The sequence below is a fragment of the Brachyistius frenatus genome, unplaced genomic scaffold (genome assembly GCF_029030835.1).
Source record: "Brachyistius frenatus isolate BFR_SWC_R1_liver_20210118 unplaced genomic scaffold, ASM2903083v1 Contig_6, whole genome shotgun sequence".
In the NCBI taxonomy this organism is placed as follows: domain Eukaryota; kingdom Metazoa; phylum Chordata; class Actinopteri; family Embiotocidae; genus Brachyistius; species Brachyistius frenatus.
The window spans coordinates 1,492,977-1,518,842 of record NW_027210605.1 but is presented as its reverse complement, the minus strand read 5'-3'; the positions used below and the strand labels follow the sequence as shown (position 1 = coordinate 1,518,842).

The 25,866-nt window shown below is 41.6% G+C and overlaps 1 protein-coding gene across 7 annotated transcripts in view; it reads left to right on the top strand.

The window, feature by feature from the left end:
• The window catches only part of tmcc1a (transmembrane and coiled-coil domain family 1a), a 44,892-nt gene extending 19,026 nt beyond the window's left edge, over positions 1 to 25,866 (top strand). For 5 of the 7 annotated variants that reach the window (XM_069723922.1, XM_069723897.1, XM_069723905.1 and 2 more), the window contains 4 exons: positions 19,275 to 19,532; positions 19,786 to 20,477; positions 22,081 to 22,216; positions 23,504 to 25,866. In XM_069723922.1, the coding sequence (XP_069580023.1) occupies positions 19,275 to 19,532; positions 19,786 to 20,477; positions 22,081 to 22,216; positions 23,504 to 23,818 (1,401 nt within the window). In that variant the 3' untranslated portion in view covers positions 23,819 to 25,866. Of the gene's footprint in view, positions 1 to 12,289; positions 13,010 to 19,274; positions 19,533 to 19,785; positions 20,478 to 21,833; positions 21,904 to 22,080; positions 22,217 to 23,503 lie in introns of those variants that run through there. The other 2 variants (XM_069723931.1, XM_069723924.1) reach the window with 2 other exon arrangements.

Sequence of the window (25,866 nt, the reverse complement as noted above, 5' to 3'; positions counted from 1 at the left end):
AAGGTTGATCTGTTTTCACAATCATCTGCCGGAGAAAAGTTTGTCTGTTCTTAATAAAAATCAAATAGGAAGGAGTGGAGCCTACGAGCATGATTTGTGATAGCACAAATGGAAGCCAATTTTTGTCCAATTAAACTTACACGAGTATGATGAGAAAACCTGAAATTCCACTGCACATACAGAGAAAAGACTTTACAGGGAAGTATGAGACATCTTGTTCAGCGATTGAACTTTAGAAAATAAATGGTCTATATTTGCATATTTATAAGCTGTAGAATTTGTATTGAGTGAAAAAGAAAATATATAATTTTAAGAATATTTACAAGACAATTACAAGATTTTTTTGGGGGGGAAAAAAACCACATCTTCTTCAAAGTAGAGTATTTTATATATATCTTAAAACATGTGTAGAGGGCATATCTTCTTTCTATCTTTAAGCCCTTTACCTTTCCACTGCTTGTCCTACTTTTTGTCTTAGAGACTGTCTTTCTTTAGCTCTCATGGTCTCTTCATGGCTTTCTTCTCTCATGTGTGTCCAGTGCTCAGACAGTGGAGCTGGTTGCCCATCTCCATGGTAACAGGGTGATGTTCAGAGAGGGCTGAAGCGGCTTTACCCAGCTCAATGCTCACAGGTTCACTGTCTGATCTCACAGCCACCTCGTCGGCCTGTCTGGTCCTCTAAGAGGAGGGAAAAGGTGACTTCTAAAAATAGACTCCAATGCACTTCACCAAATAATCAGACTTGGTGATAAATACTGTTCATTGTAAACCTTGCAATTAAGCTTTCCTTTTTGTCAAGTATTTCAAATACCAGAGCTATACAGGAAGCGTGTTTGGCACCTTATCGCCTAGATCTGCTGTGGAGACACCACTATTTCCTGTTCTGACGCATATTTAAATGAAGTCCTCTAAATGACGTAAAAAGACGGGTTTGTGTTTGACAGTTAACAGACCTCAATGGGACTTCTGTTTTTCACTTTAAAGAAAATGAACAAAACAAAAGTAAATAGATATACTGTAAATGGTTTATTGTACTGTAAAAAAATCTGGGGAGTCTAGTTAATTCAGATGCTCATCTTTTGTATGCACGTGTGCATGTGTACGCATCATGTGCGTGTGTGTAGTTGAACTCTCCATCCAACTGTTTGTGTTCCCTTTGAAGTGTAGCCCCAGCCCATTTAATTAGGCTGTTGAATATTCATGTCATTATACATATAGGCCAACGCCCTTATCTGGTACTGCCAGCTATTAGCATTCACAACACCAAACACACACTCATACAAACACACAACACAGCTTCGCAGTTGATGCATAACAAGTGATTTTGTGCGTGAAATTCCTGCAAAACCATCAACGCAGATGTGATGGTGTGAAAGGAAGGACTGAGCTCTAAACAGAGCAGGAGCGGAGGAGTGTTTGCGAGATAATTCTAGGTGTGTGTATGTGAGACCGTGGGAGGTGATTAGCGGAACGAAAAGAATAATGGGGAAAGGCAGAAGAAGATGAAGCTGTGCGGTTACGGTCATTTTTCTGTCTCAGACACTTTTATAGGTTTCTAATCTGGGTCTGGATGAGGAAGGAGTCTGCTGCGGCTCTCTGCTTGTTTCTCTGCTGCTATTTATAGACAGATGACTGAACCAGTGCTTATCAAGTTCAAGGGCATTTGAATGTATTACTACATATCTTGAGCAAAAAAATGTTTTTCTGTTACTTAGACGATTATTACACCCCCAGAGAAATAGATTGTCTTTATAAATGCAATTCATATACCATTTTTTCTAAATTACAATACCAGCTGAGGGATTTTGCAGGAAATAACGTTTGCCATTAATATTTTTTTTTCTGGGCGTCTTTGCTTGAGGTTGTGTGCATATATGTGTACATGTCAGCAGTGAGTCACTATGGGTCATCCTTTGTGTATTTATTTCTGGCCTGCAGCTGGTCCTTCCTCTTTGGGCTTGTGTGTGTGTGTGTGTGTGTGTGTGTGTGTGTGTGTGTGTGTGTGTGTGTGTGTGTGTGTGTGTGTGTGTGTGTGTGTGTGTGTGTGTGTGTGTGTGTGTGTGTGTGTGTGTGTGTATGTGTGTGTGACACTAGTGTGGGCATGCATGTGTGTCTTTTTTGTTTTCTCAGCCGTTCTAAGATTGCCACATACTTGGTCAGTCAGTCACTGAGGACGTTGTGGTCAACCTTAACCTACATGTCTGTTCCTCAGACACTGTGCTCCGGCTAAATTCATTTTTTTAGTGGCCACACCGTCTACCTTCACTAAGCCAACTGTCAGTATTTGGTCTGAAAATGACCACCTCGACTTGTGTAGCCATAATAAACTATCATGCACCACTCTGATAAAGCGATGTGTTTGGTTTTTCTCGTCTTACTCCGAGTGACCAGTAAATTGTTTTCAAAGGGAAATTGTACATTCTGAGAGAGGGAGAGCAGAGAAAAGAAACAGACGGACTCAGAGAGGCCATGTGCTGCATCCCTGCCACTCCCTGCTCGGTCTATATCATTTGTGTTGCTCTGATGAATTATGGATGAGACCATAGATCGCTGAGCTCAGCTCTGCTCCACTGACCCACTTAGAACACACTTGCACACACAATTCAAATTTGGTCACAACCTCTTGGGAAATATCATCACATTTTCTCCACTAATAACCAGAACCATTCCCTCGATTCTAACGTGTGTCAGCTGGGAGGAATCCTAGGAATCTTTTCATTTTCTCATTGTCCACCTCTCAGAAAGTCTCTCCTCCCTGCAGGAACATTTTTGCAATGTCACTGAAACAACAGTCAAATATTTTTTTGAAGGCAAATAATACAGTTATTTGGAGATGGCCCATTGGAAATTTCACTGGATCACAAATAGGCTGTTCTGCACACTAATAAAGGCACACATCTTTCATTATCTGACTTTATCAACTCATGACGCCCATTTTTCTTAATCTCTTCTATAATCTCCTGTCTTGATATTTTATGCAATAAAAGTTACACCCTATGTAGACATCAGTCTTGTAATTTTTTGCTTTTTATCTCCTTAACATATTCCTTTCTCCCTGTTCATAGTATTAGCCAACAAGTATGCCTGTGTGCCTTGATTAGACAGCCTCATCAGATCTGAAGTATTTTACATAAAGAGCTGCTTGTGCCTGTCAGTAATAATGGAAATGATAACGGAAGAATGCAATAAAAACGGGGGCCTAGACAGTACAACAGTCAATTGTACATACAGGGGATGACACACAGTGTAGCATAGTTTAGGCTTTAGCGCCACCCGGTGGATCAATGTTGTAGTTGGTTTTCATTTTCTAGTTGAATTAGTTTGTTGTGATATATAATGCATCTAACTTTAAGGAGACTGCAGAAAGAGAGGTAGAGTGAAGTAGTAGTGAAAGCAGAACAAAACACAGGTGTAGCTAATATAATTCCCTATGGTTGCATTCCAGTTACATGTACAAGTTAGGATTCTGATATTGGAAGGTGGTGGTGGCAACTGAGGCACCTAAATGGAACTGGGGATAAAGTGAAGTAATTGATTACACCTATTTTTTTTCCTACTGTGGCAAGTGAAATGTCTGTTCTGTGTAAAGGCTATACCTTTCAACCCTAATGACTTAAATAGTGCATTTCCTGAGTTCCACAAATTTGATAGAAATTACAATATGACTGCATTCATAGTTTGGGAAAATGGCATCAGAGAGAGATGAGATAACCACCATTGCTTTATTAGATCATCTTAAAACTAACAATGATGGAAGACCCTCTTAAAGTTTGATTAGATAATAGCTGTCTGAGAATGATGAGAACGTCCTATTAGCTAAATGACACTCCTCATTATGTGTCCTCCAGTTATGAAATGTACTGCTTCCGATTGGCCTGATTCACACAGCAACAATTCTGAAACAGTACTCCGGGTCCAGACCATCCAATAATTTTGTTGCAATGTGTGTTGTAAGGTTAACACAGGGTCACAATGTGTGGTGTGTGCGAGAAAAGTGAGAAGAGGCCAGTCTAAATAATCTTCCAGAGCCAAAAAAGCTGGGACTGTTTGTTCTACATTCTTCATCTTCCTGCTTATGAATAGGCTGGCAGTGTGTTTGGGCTTCCATACTGACCCATGGTACCTCTGAGTATTGTGCAGCATCCAGCCCAGACCAACTCTGCATTTTGGGCCAATTCCCTTTCTGGTTCCATGTTGCATAACCAGGATGGGCTGAATATAAACAGAAGCAGCCCCAACAAAAACCCACCACCACCAATAGGCCAACATTGTGTCTCTCTGCATACCCACTCTGTTTCCCTTCATGTACACACGTGTTCTTGCACGTACTCGCACTGTTTTGCTGTGCAAGCACAGTTTGTCTCACCCATGTTATTCTGCATTACCTGCACATTAACATATACATTTAATGGAAAAACAGGTACTATTAACATGGTGGAGGTTATAGACTATACTGGGTTTTTTTTGTTTTTTTTTAAATATAGCAATGGTTGAGGCTTTTAAAAATCGGATAAATATATATGCATAGATGATGACTGTGGTGTGTAATGGGACACAAATGACCTCTAAATGACCTCAAACCCAAACCCATACCAATGTTTGGCATTTCTGTGCTGCAATTTCTTATTACTTATGACTTAGAGACAGATAACAGATAATACTATAATAAGCTCGTACTAGCCAACATAACAGCCAAGCCAATTTATCAGGTCTACTACAGGTTAATTAGCATGCCCTGTATATGTAGCTTTCCAGTCCCCCTCCCCTGTACACTTTTAATAAGAAGATAGATGTGCAAGATTCACTGTTAAATTCTCAAACATGAAACTGTACCTCAGCAAAAACCTTATATTGTATATTTGTGCATTTTCATGACCTGTAACCTGCTGTTAACACTGATCAGCTGTATAATTGTTCCACTGAGTATTTCTTTAGAAACAAGTAGTTCCAACATCAAATTTATGCAGAACAATTTCCAAGTCAGATACCAGGATAAATCTGACCATATAGCGATATACCACCCGTGATAAGTGAGACAATGTTTATTGGGATTTTGATAAACCCTCATATAACACTTAAAACTATGGTACAGACATTATGACTTTTCTGACATTGGAGTGATGCTGTTCACAATTATCTTTTCCATACAGGGCATGAAAACACTTGGCTGTTTGGGTTGTTGTTGTCATTTGATTGTTTTCCTTCCTGTCTCAATCTTGTAGATGCCAGTGATGGAGTTGGCTATTAAGATGCTTCACACTCTCTGACCTCGCCTGTCATAATGGCTTCTGTGTATACAATGCCCAGTGGTTTATGTAACTGCTAATAGGGCCATTGATAACACTGAAGCATAGACCAGGGAGGACTGGACAGGCAGAGTTGGAAGGGGAACTTCTCTTTACGGGGAAGGTATTGTTTAAAAAGGCCTATGCCCTAAGTCATGGTTGTCTCCTCTTTTAGGCTTGAATTACCATCAGTCCCTGCAGACAAAGCTCTCGCTCTTCTGCCTTTACATAACCTCGCACACCCCCAAACCATTTCACAGTACAACCAGTCACAGTTTACAGTCACATAGAGGGGACTGTGGTGTTGGCACAGTAAAACAATTTTTTTTACTTTCTACAATTAGATGCATAACTTTAAGGAAGAAAAATCAAAACCATTTTAACCAGTTGTCCCAGTTGTAATAGCGAGTTGATAGTTTTCAGTTTTACTCTCACTCGCTGTATGGTGCTCTGTTTATCACTCAATTCATCTTCTCTCCAACCCCAGTCTGGTTACATCAGAACCAGCCTCTTCCCAGTCTCTTCTGGAGTCTTCCAGGACCTCTTGGCTGTGTACCACCAGCCTGGCTGGAGTTTAGCGCCAGGCTCTGTCCTCAGAATGACAATGAGTATTATGTATTATTAAGCCTTTGTCCACCGACTGAGGAAACATCTCCCCACAAGTTGTTCTCTATGCCTGTGTGTTTGAGCTTATCAGTCCATTCAAAACGTACAGTATTCCTGTTATCACACCAGAAAAGTCTTTTGAAGACATACCTCGGTGGAAAACATCTTATGGTTATTTTATTTGTTTGGGTTTTTTGGATACAAAAGCACAATACAGAGAGCTTTAAAAGGGGGACAGTAATTGTGGAGCTAATCTGGCCTTAAAATATAGTAGTTAAAAATGATATGATGATAAGACTTTAAGGCTGTCACTGTAACTTTTTGCATGATTATTGCATGCCTGCTGTGGATTGGCTACATACATCACCAGTTCAGCAGGTCCTGTCCCTTTAACACATGCGTAAAGTGCAATTGTGTGAGAGAGAAAGAATGTATTGTAATGTGATGTATTCATGACATTGGGTCATTGTTTTGTTTGCAAGGCACATCTGTCTCAAGCTTATTAAATACGATGCCACAGTAGCATCTCAGCAGAGTTTTTTTTTTATTGACCATGTTTGCACAGATATTCTTAATATTTTCATATACAAGCACAAACAGCTTGTTGTAGTGTAAGTGCTAAGGTAACTTGTGCATGGAAACTTTACTGTACAACTCTTCTAGTGTCTTTATTGTGTTGTTCAGTGGGAAGTGATACATGGAAACGTGATATATAATCAATATGTTTATTGCATATTAATAACTCTGCCTGAGATGTCATACTTGAGTTGAAAATTACATTTATTTGATGTGATTATCATGGCCCATCAGGCTGAATGGTACAGTGGCCTCAAAAAGTATTTGGACACTTAAGACACAGCTAAAAATTCATGAATTTCATTGTCTGTGATAAAAAAATATTTAGAAAAAGAGATGCTTTTATTTTAAAGAAAGACACGAGCACACTTATAAGTAAAATATTCTAGAAAAAGACAAGACAAAAACTACTATTTATTTTGCCATCCTTTTAGCTTGCAGAACTGCTTGACATCTGGGCACAAAGTCAACCATTTCTGTAATAGTTGTGGTGAAAGATTCCTCTGTGTTTAAGCCAGCAATGCTTTCTATTCATCCACTAAAGCATCGATGAGCTGACATTTTTTTTTTCTAAAAACTGAATCCCTTCAGTGGTTTGTGGGATTTAGGTCAGAACTCTGGAAAGACCATTTTTTACTTTGATTTTCTCCTGGACAAAATATTCTTTCAACATGTGTCTGATATGCTTTGGGTCATATTTTGCTGAAAGATCCACTTCTATCACTTGAATATTTTTTTTTGGCTGAGTTTGTCTTTATAGAACCCCTTCAGTTAAAATAAAGTCTTTAACCTTTTCAACATTCCCTTTTTTTGTTTTTAACATGTTAGAGGACATGAGTGAAATAATTAATCAATGCTATGGCTGAGCATTTCTGTCAAAACGGCAGTGACAGTTTGGCCGTCTGAAAAACATGAATTCAGACAGGCATCTCATTAGTAGCCAACCCCGTTAACTTGCCAGGTGGAACATTCCATATGATTGAGCTGTCAGCTCATTTTGCAGGTTAGCGTCAGAGGGTGGGTGGAGATAAAGGTGGGGTCTATTTGCATATTCATTGATCTACACATACTGAATGGAGGCCAAAGTACAGTGCATCCGGAAAGTATTCACAGCGCTTCACCTTTTCCACATTTTATTATATTACAGCCTTATTCCAAAATTGATTAAATTCATTTTTCCCCTCAAAATTCTACACACAATACCCCATAATGACAACGTGAAATACATTTTTTAGAAATTTTTGCAAATCTATTAAAAATCAAAAATGAAAAAATCACATGTACATAAGTATTCACAGCCTTTGCCATTACACTCAAAATTGAGCTCAGGTGCATCCTGTTTCCACTGATCATCCCTGAGATGTTTCTACAACTTGATTGGAGTCCACTTGTGGTAAATTCAGTTGATTGGACATGATTTGGAAAGACACACACCATATATATAAGGTCCCACAGTTGACAGTGCATGTCAGAGCACAAACCAAGCCATAAAGTCCAAAGAATTGTCTGTAGACCTCCGAGACAGGATCGTATCGAGGCACAGATCTGGGGAAGGGTACAGAAAAATGTCTGCAGCATTGAAGGTCCCAATGAGCACAGTGGCCTCCATCATCCGTAAATGGAAGAAGTTTGGAACCACCAGGACTCTTCCTAGAGTCGGCCGCCCGGCCAAACTGAGCGATTGGAGGAGAAGGGCCTTAGTCAGGGAGGTGACCAAGAACCCGATGATCACTCTGACAGAGCTCCAACGTTGCTCTGTGAAGAGAGGAGAACCTTCCAGAAGGACAACCATCTCTGCAGCACTCCACCAAGCAGGCCTGTATAGTAGAGTGGCCAGACGGAAGCCACTCCTCAGTAAAAGGCACATGACAGCCCACCTGGAGTTGACCAAAAGGCACCTGAAGGACTGTCAGACCATGAGAAACTAAATTCTCTGGTCTGATGATGCTCTTTGGCCTGAATGCCAAGCGTCATGTTTGGAGGAAACCAGGCACCGCTCATCACCTGGCCAATACCATCTCTACGGTGAAGCATGGTGGTGGCAGCATCATACTGTGGGGATGTTTTTCAGCGGCAGGAACTGGGAGACTAGTCAGGATGAATGCAGCAATGTACAGAGACATCCTTGATGAAAACCTTCTCCAGAGCGCTCTGGACCTCAGACTGGGGCGAAGGTTCATCTTCCAACAGGACAACGACCCGAAGCACACAGCCAAGATAACAAAGGAATGGCTTCAGGACAACTCCGTGAATGTCTTTGAGAGGCCCAGGCAGAGCCCAGACTTGAACCCGATTGAACATCTCTGGAGAGATCTGAAAATGGCTGTGCACCGACGCTCCCCATCCAACCTGATGGAGCTTGAGAGGTCCTGCAAAGAAGAATGGGAGAAACTGCCCAAGAATAGGTGTGCCAAGCTTATAGCATCATACTCAAAAAGACTTGAGGCTGTAATTTCTGTCAAAGGTGCTTCAACAAAGTATTGAGCAAAGGCTGTGAATACTTATGTACGTGTTATATTTTCGTTCTTTATTTTTAATAGATTTGCAAAAATTGTAAACAAACTATTTTCACTTTGTCATTATGGGATATTGCGTGTAGAATTTTGAGGAAAAAAATGAATTTAATCCATTTTGGAATAAGGCTGTAACATAACAAAATGTGTAAAAGGTGAAGCATTGTGAATACTTTCCGGATGCACTGTATATATATATATACAGGTACATTTAAACGCCTTTAAAGCATTAATGTATTTATTTTTTGGGGTGCTTTAGTGTACCTTTAGTGCAGCTTGGTTGGAATTCGTCTTCATGCAGGTTGAATTTGGGGCCATCTGAATATAACACACATCTTCAAAAGCTGTCGTCTTTTAGTGCATGTGCTTTTCCAAATTTTATCCAAGCTGTCTCTCTGAGTTTATGGATAGTTTCTGCTCTATCACTCTCCCTGGATGTTGATACTTCCTGATCCAATGGTCTGTGAACCGAGTTTATATGAAGTGATCCTTGCTGCTGTGTCTCTTCTTTTTCTCTTGATTTTATTGACAATTATGTGGTCCAAACTTATGCCGGTCTTTCTAGGTCTGCCTTTGCACTTTCTCTTGCCAGTCAAAAGTCTTTTATTTATGATTGTATTGACAATACATTCAACTGTGGAGGTTGGAAGATTGAGTTTCTTGCTGATCTGATGAACAGAGAGGCTTTCTTGTCAAACACACAACGCTTATGTCCTTTGTATCCCTTTGCTTTCAATTAACCATTACCAAAAACATTTAATTACCCTTATGTTCGCACAGGTTTATAGTAGTTCAACACATTAACCACATTATCCCCTAATTTTGACAGAACTTATCCAAATACTTTTTTGTTGCCATTAAGAGGGGTATGTTAATGCTTTTTATGTGACAACCTGATTTACTTAATTAAATAAATAACATAAATAAATCTTGTAAATTTTAGTTAATCTAAGATTTTATGAAATATGCCTATGAACCTCATGGAAGTTTGTACTTTTGGGCCACTCTATTCATTTCTTAAACTCTGAGACACATTGTAGAACTACATCATCCTTCTGTTGCCTTCTCAATTAGCTTGGAGCTAACATTAGTTTCTGCCCATATAAATACCAACCAAGGCAAGTCACAGATGTTCTTTCTGTCCCCTGATTTGGACCAGTTAATGCGGCACTAATGAGGTAAAACTGCCCCCCCCCCCTCCTGTTTTCTATTTCTTTTCAAGCATTAGTCACTTGTCAGGACATGAGTATACCCCCCTCTGTGATTTTGTCTTTGCGGAGCCACTCTGCTATTTGAGGTATGTTTTTAATGCTACCAGAGAATGTGTACATAAGTTGAGTCACCCTGAAAGCTTGGGTATTCCTGGACAGACAGGAGTGGCTGAGGGCCACATAACGTCCACAGGAAGCTTTGGCCTCAGGCTGAATGACACTGAGGGCCGGGTGGAGAATGTATACAATTCATTCATGTCTGAGAGGAACCTGTTAGTTTGTCAGAAGTTTTGATCTGGGATTCCCTAAAGTGACTGAAGATTGACAGTTAAGTCACCTGTAAAAAGATTTGTTTCTATATGCTGTGCATTTACTGTACTTATGGTGCAAGGGCAGACTACAGACAGTTGTTTCAGCTGTTCTTAAAGTCAGACCAAGTCTACAGTTCAAACATAGATTTTTTTTTACCAAGTGGAGATTCACCCATTACTATAAATTAAAATTTAGTCAATTCATACTCAAAACGTACCCTATCTAACTTCCAGGTTCAACGAGTAAAATAGATTATCTCGGGTCTCAAACCTACAACACTCCACCAGTGGCTGGCGAGCTGTTGTTTGGAGACCCCTGAACTAGGGTAACTAACATAGCTACCACTAACGTCAGCTTGCTAATATTGTTTGCTAGCTAATATTCAATAGGATGTAGCTCTAAAAAATTCCCAGCTGAGATATTTCTTTAGTGGTATAACATGATTTAGTAAAGTAGTTGTAGTAATAGTAGTAGTAGTAGCAGCAGCAACTTAGAATTTAGGAAGGACTCTACACATAAACTTAGTGATGGATTTACAAGTAGCTGGTGCAATGCAATCAAAGGATGTGTCAAAACGATAAATGTGTGAATTGAAACTGCTGCCAGTGAATGGACATTATATTCAGCCTTATTGATATGCAGCTTTGCAATAACTGGCTTTCTTTTGCTATGTAAGGACTGGACTTAGACTTAAAACCTCATTTTCTGCCATGTGTCCCTCTCACTCAGTACTGGGGTCAGACCCACGCGTCACAGTTCCATCTGAGCAAGTCGGGTTTGTTCTTATATAAGCAGCCTTTTCCCTAAGTCCTACTCTCTCTCTCTCTCTGCCGGTCCACCTAACCCTTCCCGCTCTCTCATTAAAGCCTGTATTCATGTTCTCTTCTCCCCCTCCCTCCTGTCGGCCTCTGCACAGAAGTCTGTGGTAGCCCTTGTCCTGCCTTACCCTCTCCACCCTTATACCCCCTACCTGCTATTTTCCTCCCTAATTGGTTTGTGCGTTTTTGGAAGTGATGTCTCAAAAACACCAGGATTTGACCACGACAAACAATGCGCTAAAGCTCATAAAACGCTGTTTGTGGGACCATTTCGATTACAATTAACCAACAAACACAACTTTGGTAATATTTCTAACAGTATGGCCATGACTTTTATAAGTGTGCAGTGTTGAGTTGTTTCGTCAGAGGGTAATGCAGTGACACAGTTAAAGGCCATGGGTCATGTGTGCACACATGCACACTTTTGAATAGCAGCTTTGTAATCATCATATGACTGTGTAATCTGTGTAATCTGGGTTTTTTTTCTTGCTATTTTCCCCCTTCACCTCAAACCAAAATTGTCCACTCTTTTGCATCTGTGTATTTATGTTACACAACATGTATAAAGCACAACAAAAACAAAAACAAAATTTTAAAAACTCGAATTGAAGCACAGTTTAGCTTGTTCAGGACGCGTTATTGCTCAGCACTGTTTGTAAGTGCACACAGGCATTGGAAAGTGATTCACTTCAACATGATCACTCAGGAAACTGATTGGCCACGACAATTAAACTGTGTGATAATTGAAAGGAGGGAGTGGAAGATTTTTCTCCCTTTCTTTCTGCCTGCCTGAGCTAACCACTGTGCTGGAGCTGAACTGGCCCAGAAACTCCAACAGAAGAAAAGTCCCCCCTCCCTTCATGAAGCTTTCTCACAACCCCTCTCTCCTTTGCTCCCTCTCTTGCTCCGTCTCAGTGACAGCTCCTGGTGGGCTCTTTTTTTCCGGTCTGCTCCCTCGCTCCCCTCACACCCGTCCTTCGGGTCCCTGCCTCGCTTTTCTCCCTCGGAGGATTTTATGCCTGATGGACTCTTTGAACACAGTAAACTCTTCCTTTACTCCTGCCTTCATCCAACCTGCCGAGTCTTCATACGATTAACTGCCTCTGATCTGTCACCCATACCGGCGTCAGATTGGCACTCCACTCCAGAGGAGTCCCTCATCCTCCACCGATGCGCGCTGTCGGTGTCGTGTTTGTCGAAGCGCATGCATGTGTGTTCCATACGTTCTCTGACTCTGCGAAGCGTGCGTTGGCACTGAAGCGTGGTCATGGGCTTTGAGGAGCGCCTGCTCTGTGAACCAGCAACGCAACACTCTGTAGACTCTACAGCTATCAATAATCATGGTTCGTTGCTGCAGGGACTGAGGGCTCCATGGATTCCGGATATTCAATCAGGCTAACAGTAATTCCTAAGAGTCTCTGCTTCCTTGTTGTCAAGTGGAGTCTTTGTCCAATGGACTTTGAGTCAAGTGGACTTTGTTTGGGACAATTGTCCTGAGTGATGAGGGCTCTGCCGGGGCCGTGCTTCTCTCCTTGGTCCTCGCTGTGGTTGTCTCCCGAGAGACACACAAACAGATAGGCAGACCAAACGAAATTCCAGCCCAAGCTGCAGGCATTCATCTCCCCGCCATGGAGGTCATCCTTAACCTGATAACTGCTGATACCTCTCCTCTTCCTACCCCCACCACCGTGAGTCTCCACCTGTATATAGAGTGTGTGTGTTCATGTGAGCTTCTGTTTTAAGGATTTGACTTGCTCTATTCCCTTTCTTAAGGATGGCATATTGAAGAGTGTGGCCTTAATCCAGTGCGTGATATAATGCTCATATAGCTGCTGATCTATTAAAATGTATGTTGGGAGAACTGTTTTGTAACTAAATAGTGTTGAAACCATAAAATGGGTTTCAGAAACTTTAAAGCCACAAAATATCTTTGGCCTTAAAGGATTTTATCTTAAGAGTCTTGTTTTGATGGTTGAAAAGCCTCTGTTCTCCCCCCCACCCCCACTTATTTCTACCAGAACTGCACTCTCAGTTGCTGATGTATGTTTCCTCCTTTTGCATGTGAACATGCTTTTCTCACCCCCTTTGTTTTCCTTAAGGGAATGCACTTGCAAGGACTGGCTATGTGTGTAGTGCCTTCCTGTTGTACACAGTTGTTAGTGCAACTTGTCTGTGTGTGTGTGTGTGTTGTTTGCTAATTCATGAGTGCATGTGTTGAGTAAACTGCCCCTTGTCCAGCATCACAGGGAGTTATGTAATTTTCCATATCTGGTGAATGGGGTTCATTGTTGCCACATTGGATTCCATTAAAACAGAAAGCGGATTTTCATTAAAAACATGTCTTTTGTGTCAATTTCAGCACTACTTAATTTGGCATCACTGGGTGGGAACTGAAACCATGAGAAAATGACAAGCGGTAGCAGAAAATAGGTTTGGGGTTATGTCAGGAATTTTGTCACATGCACAAATGTTTTCAATAACCAAATAATGATAAATGAACAATAAGTGCAGCTACATCCTCTGTGGACCCAAACGCAGTTTACTGCATGCCTACGTCATGCATACTCTACCACCCCGACTACACACTGTCAAGCACAAACTGATACATTGAATCTGTTTTAATAAAAGACCTCAGGATCACTCAATACTATAATCTTGTTGCCAAGGCTACCATGTTCACTTCCAGATCCCTATATGACAGTGTTAAAGATCAGATCAACTAATCAGGAGTGTGAAGTTCAATGATTGCTTTTGATATAGAAGGAAGTAGAGAAGTCAGATAGATAAAAGTGGTATAAATGGAGAGGAGACGGCTGTAAAATACAAAATGACTGTTTGGAGGTGCACAGTGCTATCGCACGCCTAGAAAGTAGAGCCATTCTGATCTATCTGTTGGACAATTTTAGCTGCCAATATTAGATAATCACAGATCGATGTCGACATCAGCTTATATGTTGTCTGATATAAAAAAATAAAAAAAATTACAGACCATAGTGCAGAAAAAAAATGCTTAAATTAGAAATTGTTGTATTTGTGTTGTTTTTAAAAATTATTGATAGTAACTTAAAATTACTGCATTTCCAGTTGAGTATTTCATACTTGAACTATTAAGTTTATTGTCATACTATAAAATATCCTGTGTCTTTTACATATCTTCGTCACAAGTGTGTTCACATTTTGGTCAATAGCATATATCAATATCATAATTTGTTTACTTCCTAGTATTGACATGGATCCCAAAAATCCAGTATTGGTCAGGCTCTACGGAAAACCCTGTTTCTCATGTCCACAGTGTATCCAAATTCCCATCTTTCATGGATATTGGACTCTGTAGATAAGTGGAGTTGGAGAGTCGGCTAACCCAGCCTACAACTGTTAAAACTCACTGATAGGCCCTGACATATCAGCACTGCAACTTTTCTATACTTCAGATAACGCTGTAACAGGAGAGGTGTGGAGCAGAGCAGATTTCTCAAAGAGAAACCTGAAGTTTAAATATCCTAAAAGTATCACTCTTGCATCTTGGAATGTCCGCTGCTTCACAAGAAACACAAGCTGACATCACAGGCTGCTCACAGGCACAAAGCAGGAATGCGAGGCTTAACGACAACCAAGGTACTGTACTTTTGCACTCACACATACCAATTGCAAAAACTTGACCTTGACATCAGAGAACATATAGCAATGGTAAGATAACTCGGGTGTTTCAGACCAAAATTTTTGTATCCAAAACAATCACAGCAGAGCTGAATGCTGTGGTTTATGATTTCCATGTTTACGCTAAATAGTGTATCATATAAGCTATAACTAAGACATAACAACTGTTGAGATAATTATGTTTCATTCTGAAACATGTTTAAAAAGGCATACAACTTTACATACAACAAGCTACAGTCAGGGGTGGAAGTGGGAGTTAAAATTCCACTGTGACAAGAGGCTTAGACTGTGGCTGTTTCCACTCTTTGTCCATCAGAACATCATCATATTAACTGAACCTGAACTCACCTGAGTCATGTGACAAAACAACAAACTCAATAAACAGGACTTAGAGGAGAAGAAAACGGGGGGGTTGTATATCTGAAATGATCAGTTTGAAAGGAAAGGGATCTAAAACATTATTTGGATTCTCAAAAATAGGAAGGGATCTTTGACAGCACGAGTCCATTTTATGTTCTGTGACCTACATTGAACTGAGAGGAAATTGGGGCACATGTACGCTCTGCGTGGTTGAGAGAGACTGAGACGGGCCAGCACAAGATGTTCTTGCTGCATGTATCTAATTATGTGTGATGCATATCTAACAGCGTTATCGGTAATGCTTTCTAAATGGCTGCTTGTGTGAGATGTATTTCATAGGTATGCCTGTTTACGTTTAGCTAGGCTTTTCCCAGGCCTCTAGTCGATCCAAGGTAAGTCTGGGTTACACTTTCACGTCTCTAACCAGCTTTACTTGGATCAGAGGTTGTTACACAAACCAGCTGGCGGACCCAGAGTGAGAGATTGATGGAGTGATAAAAAAAAGTCTTCTCTAAGTGTGTGTGTGTGTGTGTGTGTGTTCAAGGAGCCGGAGGGCAGTGGACAGGTCCATGTAGACCCTTTCTTTTTCTGTCTTACTGATATAGTCTAATCAGAGTGGGATCAGGCACACACACACACACTCAGCTTCCCTCATTAGGCTACACTGACTCCAGTGATGCAGTGCCTGTCGGTTCTTGCTTCAGTGGCTCAGCACATCATCATGTTTGGTTATGTTAACCCTGGGAAATTAGCCTAATCCTTTGGCTCACAATCTTTAATTACATGCATGATTAGACACTGATCGTAAAGACAACTCCGCTTTGTCTGGTAACTGTAACTCTTCATCTTCATCAGGAAGCTAGGATGAAGCATTGTTTTGCTATGTGTGGCAACATAACAGCATTATGAGCCAGTAAAAAAAATTGTGATCATAACTGTGCCGTGACAAATCAGGAGAGCGTGAAAACCACTCGACTGACCAGCTGCTTGTACCTCCTTTGCTTATGTAACTGAAGAACTCTGCTGACAGCGATGTTTTTGATCAATGAATGGGCGTTAATTTGGTGCCAGTGTGTACAGGTCACTATACCTTCTTATCACACTGTCTAACACCTCTATGCTGCATTGCTGGGTATTCCAGTTTAAAGAGTTGAGCTGACTTGTCCTTTGCCCTCTTTATCTTCAGTAAGAGGGCATATACAGCACAGTATTTGATTATGGAGATAACTGAGACAGCAAAATCTATATAGAAAACTGGACAGTACTGTATTCACATTTCCTTGCCCTCATTCCAAGCTATTAATGCCGTTTCGGTTTTAGCCGAGAACAGGCCAGGTGCTGCTCTGAAACGTCACCGCTGGTCTCGGCACTTGCCCAGCGGGCTATTCTAGTTCTCTGATTCGCCTTGGCTGGCCGTCAAGAGGCTCTTATCATGATTAGATTTACAGTACACAACATTTGTTGGGTAAATGGACCCATGAATGTGTCTCCTTCTATTTAACGCTGCAAAACCACTTGATTTTTAAAAGAAAACCACCTAAGAGGTTTAGATGAATTGCTTCCCAGTAATTTTGACCAGTCTGGGGAGGAATGTGCCCTTGTGTGTGTGTGTGTGTGTGTGTGTGTGTGTGTGTGTGTGTGTGTGTGTGTGTGTGTGTGTGTGTGTGTGTGTGTGTGTGTGTGTGTGTGTGTGTGTGTGTGTGTGTGTGTGTGTGTGTGTGTTGTAAAGGGATGTTTGACTGGTTTTTCTTGCCCTCAAGTTCTCTCCTCTTCTGGCTAGCAGAGAGGCAGACAGAGAAACTGGGAGCTGACAAAGTTTCACATTGCAGACTCCCAGTCTGCCCTGTAGCCTCTCCATTATATAATTCCAGTTTTTGGTTTGTTTTACTTTACTTAAGTAAAAGTGCACAATATTACCAGCAGTATCATAAAATATATTTAAAAAAAAATCAGAATACTTATTATTTACAAAAATTACCCTGTGAATGTTTGACACATGTATGAGTACGTAGCATTTAAATTATTATAAATTTGTTAATTTGAACCTATTTTTTTTTCTGCTTGGTTTAATCTACAACAGGGCATATTTTTATGAAATTATCAAATGTTTTGTACTTAAAATCAGAGATGTAGTTGTCAAATAAATATAAATTTCCCTCTGAACTGTAGTGAAGGAGAACGAGAAAGAAGCATGAACTGGGTATACTCGAGGACATAAGTACAGCACGTGAGTAAATAGAGGCTACTTAGTTACTTTAGGTACTCTGTTAAGTATATTAAAAGCTATTGAGAAAAGGGTCCGTTTTGTTAAAGAAGTTCACTTAATGGTGATAGAAATTACTATTGTAACTCCTTTGCTTATGTAACTGAAGAACTCTGCTGACAGCGATTTTTTTTTTTTTTTTTTATCCATCCATATATTCTTATTTGTCCGGGAATTTAGTATGTCAGTGAGCCTCATACCAGAACTTGGTATGAGACGCCGTCTGTGCGTGCCATGCAGCTGACAGGATGATGTCATCCTCCAGCTCGGAGGGGAGGGGAGGGGAGGGTAAGGGGCGGAGCTCCCCGTGCTGCCCAGTGAACAGAGTTTCAGGTGCGCTTCAACTTTCACAACAAGCCGGGCGAGTGAGAGCGAGCGACAAGAGTGTGCTGTCAAACTTCAAGGAATTTAGCTGTTAAACGGATATAATTGTGGGCACAGATGAAAGTAGACAGCTCGCCATCACAGTTGGGAAAATGCACTGGGAACAATTTCTGCGTTTGACAAATGGAAAGGTAAGAGCGCCGCTTTTTTTACACCCGCTTTGGTCTCTTTTGAGGGAGAAGATGAGCTGTTTTGGGGCTTGTCTTTCTGTACTTTTAATCATGTAGCATATAGAGAAGTTTTATCAGGAGCTTTCAGTTTGTCCCGGATGTGTTGAAGTTTGTGATGTTGACTGTGGTGTTGGTCATTTATTAGTCATGTTGCTCAGAATGCAGGCGAGCCTCCGGTGTTTTGTTCTTTACCACTTATGGTGTGGCAATAGTAATGCTCTTGAATGGTGAGCGCCAATTTGAATGAATAACCAGTGTGCCTTTAAGTCTCCCTATCAGCTGGGATTTTTTTGTTTTTTTGCCTCGACTTCTGAGCCCCTTATGGTGTGCTGTCATCTTCAACTTCTTATTTTGAGAAGTGATGACAATAATATTTTCATCACAATCCCTCCCTAAAATGTTCACGGCCGTGTGCTGTGTGTTCTTCCCCTGAGGTGTTAGAGGAAATGAATCACATCGGCTGCCTGGACATGCAGGTGTTAGCTTTATCATCGTCTCAAGTAGAGTCTATCGAGTTTTAGAAAAATGGAGAAAAGACCCAATTTAGATGTTGTGTCTGATTTTTACGCAGATGCTTTTGTGGCGTATTGACAAAATCAGGTCAGTGTCTGGAAAACCAAAACAGACAAACATTTTTAATCTGTGAATCTGTTGTAACCAGAATATAATATCCTGTCTGTCTTGTCCTATATGGTCACTCAATGAACACTAAAAAAAACCCCCGCAGAGATCAGACTGATTTCTGGTTTTCCCTGTTTAATCAATGAAAAAGAGATTTACAAGACAGCCTTGGATTCCTACCTGAAGGAATTAAGTTTTGTATGGAGGTGCTGCAAATGCTGCAAATTATTTTTTTTTTTAGTTCACTTTCATTTCTTTGTAAAGTACCAAATGAAAATTGAATACTTTTCATCTTCCTCTTCAGAGAAACTGACCATGAGTGGCCGCTTCAACTGACTTAATTTACACTCTTTCCAGACGACAGGCCGCAGAAATGCAGAAGCCTCTTTTTTACCGTGTCAGCAAAATGACTGAGAACTCACCAAAAGCAGCTCACACTTTTCTCATCTATGCCTTTTTGCCCCCCCCCCTCCTTCTTTTCATTTCTTCTTGATTCAGATTGACCGGCTGGAGGTGAGTGGGCTCGGCCAAACACCCCTGGCCGTTTCATGTGGGGCTGACGGCTCGTTCCCGGGGGGTGAGGACAGCACCCCAGACCCTCAGCGCACTAAGCAGGCTATCGCCCAACTGCAGCAGAAAATCCTCAAGCTCACAGAGCAGATTAAGATCGAGCAGACAGCCAGGGATGACAACGTCGCGGAGTACCTCAAACTTGCTAACAATGCTGACAAACAGCAAAGCACACGCATCAAACAGGTAAAATGGATTGTAAATGATTGTGCTCTGTGAAACCTTTAATATTGACATTTTCCTAACATTGTTATCCAGGTGGCTAATTGCCTTGTTTTTCAGAGGTGAAGATGTCACAATTAGTGCATTGCCACTAAACCTGTTTGATGAGTTTGTTTGTCCCTCGGGGTAGGGAGGGAGCTTACTAAATATATTTAAGTGGTCGGGCAAGGCAATTTGAATTACACTCACTGACAAAACCCTCTTCTGTCGCTGTCAGGTTTTTGAAAAAAAGAACCAGAAGTCGGCACAGACCATCCAGCAGCTGCAGAGGAAACTGGAGCACTACCACCGGAAGCTACGGGAGGTGGAGCACAACGGTATCCCACGCCAACCCAAGGACGTTCTTCGGGACATGCAGCAGGGCCTGAAAGATGTTGGAGCCAAAGTCACAGGTTTCAGTGAAGGCGTAGTGGACAGTGTCAAAGGAGGCCTCTCCAGCTTCTCACAGGCCACCCACTCCGCTGCCGGCGCCGTCGTCTCCAAACCCCGGGAGATTGCCTCCCTTATACGCAACAAATTCGGCAGCGCTGACAACATTCCCTCGCTCAAAGACTCTCTGGACGACCCTTCAGCGGAAGAAGGTGTGACAGGCGCTGGAGGACGCTTTTTAGGCAGCGCTGGGCATCACCTCCAGTCCAGCCCCAAATACGGTAGTGAGGACGACTGCTCTAGTGCTACATCGGGCTCAGCGGGGGCCAACAGTACCACAGGGGCCCCTGGAGGTCCACCCAGTTCGAAGGGCAACACACTGGAGAGGAGCCAGAGCTCCAGCCTGGACATGCTGCTGCAGGAGGTGCAGGACTTAAGGGAGGGCCAGGCAAGGCTAGAGGAGAGCCTGGACGGCTTGAGGACCCACTATCAAAGAGACTACACAGTTGTTATGCAAGCACTGCAGGAGGAACGTTTCAGGTATACACAGAAAAGAAAACATCTGGAAGTGTCCATTATACATTCCTTAAGTGTTTCAAGTGAACACAATAAATCAATTTGGCCCGTGTGTCATTATGAAGAAGGACTATATTTGTAATTGGACTTCTGAACACATACTGATCATTCATATTGCTTTGCTATTTGGTGACGGATCATCGCGGGCAGCGCTCACCCTGCCTGAGCTTTAAAGCGATCAAAGCAATCACACAGTAGATGAAAACAAACCCCTTGACCTGAAGTTCGCCTACATTAACATGTACAGCTTACGTAAAGTTTTTTTTACGCTCTTTTTCAAGGGCATATTACAACTGTCACAGGCATTTTAATTATTTTTTTTTGCAGTCTTCCTTTTCTCACTGCTGCGTTCAAAAGATAATACGTTTTGTTGTCGTGAGACAGCAGTTGGCATTTAAACTGGAAACGCCGCAAAAGTGACAGACACACCTGTACAGTTGACAAATGTCATCTAAGTATTAAGATCATGGGTGTTATTTCAGCCCTCGGCACATCTCTGCATGTAGACTCAGGCCTGAAAGCACACACTTGCAGTTCTCCACAATGTTCCCGACAAAAGGGCACAAAGATTAAGGGGAGATATAATGAGCCGCTTACGCAGTGAGAGAAATATGAGCATTTTTCTTCCTAAAATGTCCATGTCCAGGGCTATCTCTGTTTGTCCTCTCAGACCAAAATAATTGCCTAAAAGAGAAGAATGACCACCGAGGAGCTCTTTTCAGCCTGTCCACGGGGGAATAATCATTCATAAACCAATCATATTTCTGAATAGCTCCTTGGGAACTTATTCCCTCCTTAGCATCACCAAAAAACGCCTCAAATGTGACTGTCTCAATGAGGGCTTCAGTTAGGGATTATTTTCATTGTTAATAAATGGCAAGCTGAAACAACATAGAAATAATCATCAATTATTATTATTATTATTATTATTAAGGAAAAGGTTCACTGGTTTCAACTTGTCAAATTTGTAATCCCAGTGGTATTCATAGTCTTCTATAATAGCAGTCAAAATCTTTGGGTTTTTAAGACGGGAAAAAAAAGAGGATTTTCCCTATTTCTAGCTAATTGATAATGGAAAATATTCCGCAGTTTCTAGATAAATGATTTCTCAAGATTTTTCCTGACAGGCAAAGCTTTTTAAATCACATCATCACCACACATTATTTACCACGTTGTTTATTTTACTTATCTGTTTTATTGTGTTAAAAGAAAGATGTAAACACTTAACTATATACACAGGAACTGTCACATATCTATTCTTATCCTATGTTGTCCATCCAACTGCCAAAATAAACAGCAGTATGGTTCCCTCTCCTCCAGCCATGCACATGCCATTGGCCGGTCTGGTACTGCTGACACTCCCTGATTGGCCAGTGGGATCAGCAGATAAGTAAGCATATCCTAATCTTGTCAGGGCAAGTCGCCGGTTCAGTCAGGTGCCATGTGGTCAGATGTCTTCACAGTCTGTTTCTGTTAATTCCTGCATCTGTTTCTTTGTTTAAGGTAATCGTGCCACAGACTCACGTGTGTGTGTGTGTGTGTGTGATTTCTTTACTTGTGTGTTCAGGTGTGAACGTCTGGAGGAACAGCTGAACGACCTGACAGAACTTCACCAGAATGAGATCCTCAACCTCAAGCAGGAGCTGGCCAGCATGGAGGAGAAGATCGCCTACCAGTCCTACGAGAGAGCCAGAGACATCCAGGTTTGTCCGTCAGGCTGACGTCCACAAGCACACCGCCGCAAAAATCCAATCTCTCTACAATATTTCCCTTTGTTTTGATTCTCAGATGTAGATGATAAAGACTATTAGAGGATAAAGCAAAGTACTGACTGCTGGTCCTCACTTCCATTGCGAAATCCCTGATAAATTCACACCAGTGACTGCATTTCTGCTATTCTGTTGAAAGGCTAGTCAAGCCAATTTTATTCATTTAGACCAATATCACAGATTTGCCTCAAAAGGCTTTAAAATCGTAAAATACGTTTTAAGATTCTAGTTCTCTAAATACATTTAAAATGGATTTTAAGTAAACTAAGTAGACCAAAATATCAAGATTACAATACATAAAATCAGGGTGATAGAAAATGGATTGTAAAACTAAATGAAAAATATTGGTCCGGGAGGACGTCGAGCAACTTTCAGGTGCCACAGATATTGTTGACATTGTTGTTACCTCCTTCTCTTTACTTTTTTTTTTTTTTTTTCTATTGTCAGCACTTTATTGTGCCCTCTCTGTTTAATTTGGTGCATTTTAAAGTTCCACACTGAACTGTCAGACCTTTAACAGCTCTGTTAGAATAATGGAAGTGGCCCCTCTGGCTTCCTGTGGTAAGCTGATACGGCCTAGTCAGACTAGACGTCATGACACTGTGTCTGTTTTAAGTTAGAGTCTGAGGTGGGCACACACCCTCCAACTGTTTAAAGGCATTATCTCATCGTTCATGTTGATTCTGTAAACAGAAGGAAGATGAGTCCAAGGAACCAGTCTGTCCATCAGCTCTTCTGTTTGTTCAAAACATAAGGATTTCCTTGGTCATGTCTCACATTACTCCTGCCCTTTTCTGTTGTCTGTGAGGGCTTCAGTTTGTGTGTTTTGTTTGAGTGTAACACAAATTTACAGCTGAAGTTGCCCCTGGGTGCATTTTGTTTCCCTGGCAGCAGGGTGTGGTAGAGGTCTAAGAAATATATACCCAAAAACTCCAATACAACATCTCTGTTCCAAATTTTATGTTTACAAAGATGATGTTCAGTTTTGGTTGACACTGTCAGAGAGGTAGTAGTTTAACTATATGTTCAGTATTGAAGTTGCAGTTTGCATATTGTGAGAGGTGTTTGTCATGTTTTTAGAAGAGGAAAAATAGCAGAAACCCATTTCAGTATAATGCATTTCATTGTGTGGTATGTTGTGGATTTCCTTCTTTCAGACATGAAAGTGTGTATGAAGATGGCAACTTTGCTGACTTTTCTCCCTCTGGTTGTCCTCTACAGGAGGCGTTGGAGGCGTGTCAGACGAGGATCTCTAAGATGGAGCTCCAGCAGCAGCAACAGCAGGTCGTCCAGTTGGAGGGGCTGGAAAATGCCACAGCTCGGACCCTCCTGGGAAAACTTATCAATGTCCTGCTGGCCCTCATGGCTGTCCTTCTGGTCTTTGTCTCAACTGTGGCCAACTGTGTGGTTCCCCTGATGAGAACACGCTCGCGCTCCCTCTCCACCCTCCTCCTCATCCTCCTGCTGGCCTTCTTATGGAGAAACTGGGACGCTCTCTCGGGGTACACACGCCGTGCTCTGCAGCCCCCAGGATGAGCAGATTGAAGCCGGCACGTGTTTGCTTTGGTAACGCCAGGCGATGGAAGTGTAGCTGCAGTCACGCAGGAGGTTTGAGGAACGTGATTGGCCATCAGGACGGCCGTGTGGCCCCGCGCTGAAGATTTGTCTGAGCGCATTTGGACACAGCGTGGATCAAGTGAATCCAGACGAAGTGGAATAAACTGTAAAGTTGAGAACACTTACATTGAGGAAGGATGAGACTGTTTACATTTTTGAAATGAACTGTTGTGTTGTTATCCTTCACAGAATGCAGCATTGTACTGTTTTTATCTTTAGAGTTTAATCAATTATAATGTTATTTCTAATATTATTTTTATTTTTAATGTTATTTTATTCAGTACTATGTAGCATTACGCTCCTCTCGCTCTACATGGAGGGGGGTTCTAGTCAGGAAACTGGGCTGGCGAGCTGCCACAATGGCCCAGTCTAATTGTAGAGACATGCAAATGTCAGAATGTGGTTGATTGCCTTTAGGAAGAAGAACTCTTAGCCAGCTGTGATTGGTAGATTTGAACCGAGGCTGAAAACCTTCCTGGGAGTTGCTCCTTTCTTGCTGTGAAGAAAATGGTTCAAACAGAACATTTTGAAGGACTGCACATTTCTTTTGGGTGTTATGGCGACTACAGACTTTGTGCTTCCTTATCATTTCTAATAGCAAAGATCACATGCTTTTAATGACTTCCTTTTTAAAGTAAAAGATGAAAAACTGTGTTAAATAGGAGTGATTATGAATGAAATAGAAGACTGTAAAGGGGAAAGCTGCTCACCATAGAAACGGCACATAAACACACTGAGAACATCTGGCTATTGTCAAGCATCTGCCGTATTTGCAACGTGCATACAATGCAGCATTTTGTCATTTAGAAAATCACATAAGAACCAGTTTTGCTTTTAAAGGCAATGACAAAGGGCCGTTGTCTAAGTAAAATCAATTTGCCAGGATAATTGTCTCCCTTCCCCTTCGCCATATTTGATGTGATCAGGTTAGGGAAGAGAGACCACTGGTGCTCATCCAGCTCATTTTCAGTTGGATCTGGAATGCTGCTGCTGCTTCATATCGACAGTGCAACTCATCTCCACTGCCATGCCAGTCAAATACACACTGCCTGTATGTGATATTGTACTAGTAACACATTCTCCCTGCACATTATCTCCGTGGCTGTCCCTTTTTTTTTTTGTACAAGCACTCTAGCTTGAGGTGTAACCACCCAGTGCCAAACCTTAGTTAACCCAGGGATGCCTGAGCACCCATAGGGTCCAAGCTGAGAGGACAGAACGAGGACGTTGCTCAGCAGGTCGAGCTCCTTTCCCGATATGTTACGAATGTCTTTCCAGTATGTCATGGATGTCTTTTTTTTTTTTTTTTTTTGGTGGACAATCTGAACACGACCTTGAGTGACCCCAGATCTTCAGCTATGAGTTTCTGCACCTTGCTTCATTGAGTGCAGGTCCTTGGCTCGGCATCCGGTCTTGCTCATGTTCTCTCTCTTTCTCGTCTGGGCAAGGACACTACAAGATGGCCGAGCACATTACATCGTCCACCCTGAATTTCATGCGGAGAATCTGATTTCCTAACGGATAGAGCGATCATTTGAACTGTACAGCTGCACTTTAGCACACTGCGAGATAGCTTGTACTGAACGTCAGGCTGAGGCTTGAGTAACCTTTGATAGTGACTTCAGAGGTTGTCGCTCTTTAGACAGTCGCCCTCTGGGATAAGAAGAGTTAACGCAGGATCACTGTCACTCGTCTGAAGATCAAACACACACAAATGACTTTAGTTCATTTCTTTGTCACAATGTGAGTAAACTTGAACATGCAACTAAAATAACTCTTAGTAGATTTATCGAGCCATTTCAGTTTTGCCGTCACAGGTACAGCAGACAAGTTGAGAGTGAGCCGACCTTTGAACTTAACTTGTCCTTGCAGTAACACCTATGATATAGGGTTGTGTGCTAAACCACTCCAGTGCCTTCTGATGTCTTTTTCTAAGTGTGGAATAAATAAAGTGCATTCCTGACTAA